The 8,417-nt window shown below is 35.5% G+C and overlaps 1 protein-coding gene across 2 annotated transcripts; it reads left to right on the forward strand.

The window, feature by feature from the left end:
• Positions 1–655: 655 nt before the first annotated feature.
• Positions 656–7,255, forward strand: LOC104246450 (uncharacterized). 2 transcript variants are annotated; one of them, XM_009802260.2, is made up of 7 exons: positions 656–773; positions 1,600–1,659; positions 3,692–3,810; positions 4,987–5,126; positions 5,999–6,149; positions 6,234–6,393; positions 6,859–7,255. In XM_009802260.2, exons 2-7 carry the CDS (start codon positions 1,647–1,649, stop codon positions 6,948–6,950), a joined length of 675 nt encoding a protein of 224 aa, XP_009800562.1. In that variant the 5' UTR covers positions 656–773; positions 1,600–1,646; the 3' UTR covers positions 6,951–7,255. The 2 variants fall into 2 exon arrangements, with proteins under 2 accessions (XP_009800562.1, XP_009800563.1); XM_009802261.2 differs by lacking the exons at positions 656–773; positions 1,600–1,659 and having other exon boundaries at positions 4,983–5,126.
• The last annotated feature ends 1,162 nt before the right edge of the window (positions 7,256–8,417 follow it).

An 8,417-nucleotide genomic window follows, 5' to 3' on the forward strand; every position in this document is an offset into this window, starting at 1 on the left:
ATTAGTAAGATAAGGCCTAGCCCCTTTACTTGTACTCTTTTATTTGAGTTTTTTTTAATAAGCCACTTAAGTACTTCGCCTTATGATATATTAACTTAATTTTTTTTATCGAGAGACAAAAGATACTCTTTATTAAGGTGAATGAGAAAACTTGAGAATAAAAGAACTTCTTAATTATAACTAAGAGAGACCGTCAATCCCTCCATCCGTACTCCTTTAGTGAACTTGTTCAATGCGAATTTGAATTAATCGACTAATAATTTGTGAATACTTGATGTCTAAACTAGGAAAAAAAACCAAGTGCAACGAAAAGCATTCATGTAATTATAGCTCAAAGCAAGCATCTACAACATTTGATGGAAAAAGAAAAGCTTCTTTTTCTTATAGACTTAAGACATATAGCTTATGAAAGATTTTAAAAATTTTATTCATTTTTTTCAGAAAAAGATTTAGACATTACTTTTATGATTAAGATCTATTTTTAAGAAAATGTTAAATTTTTTAAAGAGAAATAATATATTTAGAGGGAAGAGAGTGGAGTATCGTTTTATTAGTTGAGTAGTTATCAATCACATTCATAAATCGACCCGGTTCGTCAAATAAAAACCGGTCCAGAAAAACCGTTATATCCGGTTGACGGTTGAACAGTAACCCTAAACCGGACCAGATTCTGTGTTGTTCTAACTTTTCTTCTTCCTAAAGCTCTTTAGCTACTCATCCATAACAATATCTTCCTCTTCGGTCACTTATTTTCTGGCCGCAATATCAAACAGGTGCTTGTTTTTCCCTTAATTATTGATGTTTTATGTGTAATTAAGTAATTTGGCATTATATATATACATATAGCAATAAGTTAGTACGATTTTACAAACAAAAACTGCAACTTAATTCCAAATCCCAAACTAGCAGTGAAAACTTATCCGCATTAGGTGTTTACATCATAGTAAGTGTTTATATCATGGCAATAAATGCAATACATGTGTTTTTCATTTAGATATATGTATCCTCACTTCAATTTTGAACTGCAAAGGTAAATTGTATGGTTTGGTGTAAACCCGGTACAAGTAAGTTTCTACTGGAATAGAGTTCTCTATGTTGATTTCGCTCTATTTGGGCCAGTTCCAATAATTCATTTTGCCCTTCCTGAGCCGAGGATCTATTGGAAACAACCTCTCTACCTGCATTAGGTAGGGTAAGGTAGGCCTTCAAACTACCCTCCCCAGACCCCACCAGTTGGGATCATACTAGGTTTGTTGTTGTTGTTGTTGTCGTTGGTCCAGTTCCAGTAATTGATAATGATGGTTAAATGCATGGTTGGTGTAAACACTCAGTACGAGTAAGTATTTCCCAGTATGAGTTCACTATATCCTTTTTCTCTCTATTTAGGCAAGTTTATTTCCAATATTCAATATTTTGCGCGCACATTGTGTGGGATTATCCATCTTCTTGTTCTAGATGCCATAAAGGAAATTTGAAGTCATTTGTTTCGGCCTTGCTTGAATTTTTGTTAGGCGTTAATTTGTGCTTTTTGAATTTTGGCTTGTTTATGGTTTGGTCTTCTTTTGAAACTGACTGAAGTCTTCCTATCTGCTTATGCAGATATTCAATCTGATATTGTTGGTGTGATCAAAGATAATCAAATAAACATGGAGGATTGGGGTAAGTAGATATTTCTCGATTTAATACTCCCTTAATTACTTTTCTCGTGAAAGAAAGTAATTTTTACTGATGTTTGAAGGTATTACTTTATATAAGTTGTAGTATGGGACCGCCCCTCTACCCTTTCCCGCTTAAATACCAGGCTTTGTATCTGTGGTAGAGTTGAACCATGACATGTGCCTAACCCACACTTCACGTGCCACTCTTTTACCACTAGACCAAAGCCCTGGTGTCTGAAAATCTGTGTTGCTCTGACTCTCCAAAAATGTTGTCACAACCGTGCCGGATCCTCAAAAGTACGTTACTTTTGGAGGATCCAACACGCACCTGGCGGCATGTATGAAGAGTCTGAGCAACATAGCTGAAAATATATTCTGTTGCTATTATATTATTATACTAGTGGTTGAGCCAATGTGGCCTTATAACAAAAGATTTCTCCTTGCCATTTGTGTCTTCAATTAGCAGTGTGCAGGCAGTAATGGTATTTGAAGATGATTACTGAGCATTGTCTTCTGTTTTTAGTTTCTCTCTTGCCAAATCTATTAATCTGTCAATATGAGGAATCATTGCTTCTTCTTTCCACCCTTTGGATTGCATTAATCTGCAGCTTGAAAAAATGAAAACAAATAAGTTATGTTATAGCCTTAATTCCTGAAAAAGGTGGAGCTATGGAGTTAAAGGATTTTAGACTCATTAGTTTGGTGGGCAGTGTGTATAAGATTATTGCTAAACTGTTAGCTAAAAGGTTGAAAATATTTCTGTAATCTGACGCATAGAAGGCTTCTGTAAGGGAGAGACTAGAGAGAAATCATTGATGCAACTCCGATATAGCTAATGAGAGCCGTGATGCTTGAGTGAACAAGGTGAAGATGGGTTAATTCGCGAATTGACTATGGAGAAGGCTTATGGCCATTTTCCCTTTGTTGTGTTGACTTGGTTTCTGAGAGAAATAGGTTAGGTGGATTAGATACTGCAATATCACTGTCAAGTTTAAAGGTTGAAAAAAGACTATCTACTAGGAAGGAACAGTACCTCTCTTTGGGCTATAGTTTAACTCGCAGTGTATTGGATAGACTTCAACTTTTATCGTGTCCCTGTTTCCTTTTCCATTGATGATAGAGAATCTTTGGACAGAAGGAAATTTTGTTTAATGAAGTGGAAACTATGGTGCAACCTTAAATGTAGGATGTAATGGGGGTGAAGAATTTGAGGCAACAAAGAACACTTACTTGTTTTGACACTTACATCGGGTTAGGTGCTTGTTTGGAGTTTTCTCTTGTTTGGTGAGACATTTATATGGTTGTTTAGGCTTATATGTACTATTTAGAGGACTTCAAGTTTTAGAGAACTCCTAATTTTTGTTTTTAAAAGACAAATTATTTAGTATTGGAATGACATGGGCCTGAATAGAGCAGATTGGATATAGGGGGTTCATATAGTAGATATAAACTAGTTTAGAATTGAGGCATAGTTGATTGATTGATCGGATAACGTGGTTGTGATTATGAAGGTCCAAGTTTACTAGGAGGGGGCATTGATACATATTATAGGAGGGGGTGGATACTAGTGCATCGTGTATGTTTCATATTTACAGGGTTTTGTTGTGCTTGGGGGAAAATAAGCTGACTATGAAGACCATCTAATGACTTGATAATGCCATTACTGCTGCATTAAGAATTTTATGAGAATAAAGGCCATCCAATAACCTGCTAATGCCATAATTATTCTATTAATAATTTTCACCACATGCTTGTGGGTGATTAAGAACTAAAGCCACTTCACTTGGATTCACTGCTAAAGCATTTATGATTGTACATAATTGTGTACAAACAGCTATACACCCAAAGAAGTATAGAATCAGTGTCAGCTTGGTTGAAAAACTGAAGGAAGTTGGTGATGAACATTAGGCATTTACTATACATATTATCTCTGTATTGAAGAACTGTGATGTTCAGTTTTCTTGACAAATTTTAATAGTTGTGAGAGACATTGTTGTTCGGTAGATATTAATAACTAGTATACGCCATTTCAGAGGATGAACAGATTCCAGATCTTCTCAAAAAGGATCAACCAAGGAGTAAATGGGATGATGAAGATGCTGAAGATAATGATATAAAGGAATCTTGGGAAGATGAAGATGAGACTACTCCGGTAGGGTTAATGAGTTATCGATTTCTGGCTTCCATATCGTGAACATCCTTGCAGTATTCATTATTTGTTGAAGCATATGTGTCTAATTATGCATTAATTGCCTAGAAATAGGGTGTTCGCTAAGTCTCCGAAAAAATTCGGAAGTGTTTTTTGGATTTTCGAGTAATTCCTGACATTTACACATCTTGCTTCTATTCCTCGTGTCACTGCATGGATATGTCTATTAATAACCTTACACAGATAGATGCAAAAGACTCTATTTTGAAGGGATTATTGAGTGCATATTTTTGGCATGTTTTGCAGGCAAACCTGGAAGTGTAATCTGATTTGTGGTCTCTTTTGTTATTTATTTTGCTTTTGTATCACTTTATATACATTGAGGCTAAGTGCATGCCATTTTTTTGGATAAATTGCTTATATGCATGTATTTTATATAGTAATCCTCCAAGTAATTAAGTGAAGCTATACGAGAATGGTTCTTAAGCAAAGATCTTTTTGTTCAGACGTCTTTGCAGAGTCAAAGAAATTTTTTACTATATCCAATAGTCTAAAAACATCATAGGTTCTAGAGGATTACTGTACCATATTATTGTCTAGTGTGGTGGAGAATATTGTAGTTCTCGTTTCCTTTCCTTCAAAATCTAGCTGTTCTAATTTTTCAAAGTTAGAGTTGGGTTGCCTGGACAGATGATAGTGAAACTATGTTACAGATCCTAGAATCTTTTATATAGATAGCCAGGTTTTCCCCCCTCCTTTTTACCAACTTTTGGATGTAATCACAACACTTCTTTAGTGATGGTGTTCTTAACATCAATAATATTTACCAATTCAAAGGGAAAAAAGAAGCTGGGTTGCCTGGTGAAAGGCAAACTCTAAATGCCCCGGGTAATGGTAGGACTGAAGTCCTATGCGGTTAACACTTTTGTTTTTGTTAATATTTTAAATTATTTTTGTGATGAAAGTTCATTAAAAATATTGTATTATGTTTTGGGCACACACTAGTAGCGATTGCGATGTGCTCCTGCTTCACATCAATTCTTTGGTTATCATATTGTGGTGATGTCTCCTGGATGCTACTCTTTTTATGGAATGTATTCCACTTCTTGGCGTTATTGACTTACATATTATGAATTGACCCCCCCAAAAAATAGAACTTACATATTTTGAATCAGTCAGGTGCCTAAACCAGAACCGCCTGTTGAGAAGCCCTCCAAGAAGCCTACTGCAAAATCTAGTGAAGAAAAAGGCAAGAAAGTAGCAGTTGATAGAGACGAGGTACCTCTAGATCCAGTAGCAGAAAAATTACGTCAGCAAAGGTAAAAGCAGTTTGCACATATTGTCTTTATTAATTTGTAGTTCATGCCTCGTATTTAAGGTGAGAAACAGAACTCAATAATCTAGCCGATAGCATATTACCAGTTTTATTAAAAGGCGTTGCTTCTTCGCTTAAAGTGATTGCAAAGCAAGAGGTTATCCCTTCATGGGTTAATCAATGTGCTTCATATAAGTATGCTTTCAAATAATGACACTATAAGTGATCACAATGAGAAACAACCGATTCGTTGAATCTCAACTTTGGAGAGTCGGATTAATATTGGCATTATCGTTTATTGGATGCTGAAATTAGTTATTTAAACTGCAATTTTGTTATCACTGTACTAAATTCATATATGTTCGATATTTCTGAATAATCCATAAATTGTGCGCTTCACTTCAAAGAAACGTGTGCTTCACTCTGCTTCCCTCTTGAAGTCCCTTGGACCTTGTCGCTTTTTTTTGCGATTTTCGCGTTTAAGCACTAGAAGTTACTGTCATTCTGCAGCAACATATTAGGTTTAAAGTGGAATACATTGTAAATTCTTACTGTTGCATAATGTTTCTTTTGCTGGTATTCTAGATGCAATTGCAGTATGTCGATTGGGTGGTTATGTGTGGCTGGCCTTCTGAGCTGCCATTTTTCAAGCAATACCTTCTACTTTTTTTAATTGAAAAGCTATCTATCATCCTTACGTGATGAAAAAGTATTGTCTTCCATTATGTTGTCTTGCTATGTGATTAATGTGCAGCATCACACCATCTTTTACTGGTATGTTTAGCAGAAATAAGCAAGATCTGCTCTATGATATGAGCAGTGTGACATGTATACTTGTTAGCCATCTCGAAACCTCATCTCATTTCTCTTTTACAGGCTTGTGGAAGAAGCTGATTATAGGTCCACTGCAGAACTGTTTGCTAAGAAAGGCGGCGATGATAAAACCCTTGATAGTTTCATTCCTAAATCTGAGAGTGATTTCTCGGAATATGCTGAGCTTATTTCTCATAAGCTGCGACCGTATGAGGTTTGCTAAGTTTGTTTTATCTGTAGTTATCTCAGTTGTCGATTGTTGGGACTTCACTCAGGAATTATGCTTTATTTCTTGTAGAAAAGCTACCACTACATTGGATTGCTCAAGGATGTTATGAGACTGTCCATGACTGCATTGAATGGGCAAGACGCTAACGAAGTTTCCAAGTCTGTTAATGCAATTTCTAACGAGAAGATTAAAGAAGAAAAAGAAGCGAACACGAGCAAGAAGAAAACAGGTATTGCTATAGCCACTTTTATATGCTTGAAATGTAGAACTAATTCGGTGGTGGCCGCAGTGTTGTTAAAGGCTCATTTGAGGTGCGCTTAAGCCCTGAAGCTCAAAAAAGCTCAGGGTATGCGCTTCGCCTAACTTAGACTGTGCTTTAGTGTAGGCAAGGCACTAAGGCCCACGCCTCATTGCCAATAAGTTCTATCTTGAATAGAGTAGTACAAAACAATAAATATAATTGGCTAAAAGATATTATTATTTTTTAAGGAAATCATGATGAATGAACTTGTTACTTTTTTTCTTGCATTACATATATACTTTTATTTTTTTCTTTATTGCGCCCATTTTAACTAAAGCTCACACTTTAACTGCGCTTTATGCTTAAAACCTTGATAGACCTGTGTGCTTTTTAACGCTTTTCGCCGTTGACAACGCTGGGTGGCAGAGATTTAAACAGTCTTATTTTTTACAGGTGCGAAAAAGAAGCAGCTACAAGTTGATCGGGCAGATGACGATGCAGTAATTAACGCTTATGATGGTTATGATGATTATGATTTCATGTGATAGGAGAACATAGCAAATCGCTGAATCAAATTCATTTAAGGCCTATTTGTTTTAACATTTCAAGTTTAGACATGTAGAGGATTTTGGATATACAAGTACAAAGATGAGAAGGATAACGCAGCCTGTATTCAATCCCAATTCCGGAGGCTTATTTAGTGTGCAAAATTCATCCTTTTATTCTTTTTATTATCTAAGGATAATTATAGACTTCCTCGGGTTTGTGGTTGTAATATGAATATTCCTTGTGATTTGCGATATTACGCTCCACTCTAACAATTATTGAAGCCTGTTTTGGATTTGGATAAGAGGGTGTTTGGATTGGCTTATTTTAAGTGCTTATTGGCTTGTAAGCACTTTTTTTTTAGTTTGTGTTGTGTTTGACAATACTAAAAAGTGCTTAAAATCACTTACTTTTTGGCATGGAAAGTATAAAAATAAGCCAAAAGCCAAAAATTGAGTATTATCAACTTATTGTTTTTGGCTTTTAGCTTAAAAATTACTTTTTATAAGTCAATCCAAATACCCTTTTCTTCACTTACTTGTAATATTGTATCATATACCAACTAAAATTTCTCGTGAAGTTACCGAATGTATTATATTCTTTTTTTTAATCTCCGTAATTGATCGTAATATTATAAAATTCTAGTCTTTTAATTATGTAATTACGAGGATGAATAGGGAATCTTGGCGTAACTGGTAAAGTTATTGTCATGTGATCAGGGGGTCACTGGTTCGAGCTGTGGAAATAGCCTCTTGCAAAAATGCAGGGTAAGGTTGCCTACAATAGATCCTTGTGGTTTGGCCCTTTCTCAGACCTTGTGCATAGCGGGAGCTTAGTGCACCGGGCTGCCCTTCTACGAGGATGAATAGGAAAAATACAATTAAGGTCATTGAACTCCAAATTTATTCAAGTGTGTGAATTAGTTCCTTCAATTCGTTTTGCAATTTTGGTAGCAATACTTTTCAACAAACCAATTGAATATTTTTTATCCATTAAAATTATTACATATCTTTTTCATTTAATTATTATGTATTTTTATTTGTTTTGAACTTTCTATTTATTCCCGAACGTACAAGAAAAGGTAGAACCTTTGGGAGATACTTTCGTTCTACTTTACTATAGCAGTTTTAGATCTGTCGGTCGCTCTTTTACAAGTGCTCGTCTAGCTTCCTCTCCTTGATCTCTTCTTTTTGTTTTTAGCCGGATTTGGCCTTTTAGCCATCCCTTCGATCAAATAGAGCTTCCTATCCTACATTTTTCTTTTTTTCCCACATAGCGATATTCCTTTGCTACTTCTTTTGTCGGCTAATTGAAAAAAATCAAACTACACGAAAGTTGTCCCTTTTTTTTTTTTTATGTAGATTTACCCATCACAGAGATGCACAGAGGCAGCTCTACCCAAACTTTTCTGGTTCACCCCAACATTCCCCACTTGTCCGACATTTGTTGAGCAGTTTTTGGATATC

The sequence above is a fragment of the Nicotiana sylvestris genome, chromosome 9 (genome assembly GCF_000393655.2).
Source record: "Nicotiana sylvestris chromosome 9, ASM39365v2, whole genome shotgun sequence".
NCBI classification, from domain to species: Eukaryota; Viridiplantae; Streptophyta; class Magnoliopsida; order Solanales; family Solanaceae; genus Nicotiana; species Nicotiana sylvestris.

Coding starts and splice junctions, on each gene's coding strand:
- LOC104246450 (XM_009802260.2), top strand. Junction 5,127..5,998: donor GAAAAATTACGTCAGCAAAG/GTAAAAGCAGTT, acceptor TCTCTTTTACAG/GCTTGTGGAAGAAGCTGATT. Junction 6,150..6,233: donor ATAAGCTGCGACCGTATGAG/GTTTGCTAAGTT, acceptor TATTTCTTGTAG/AAAAGCTACCACTACATTGG.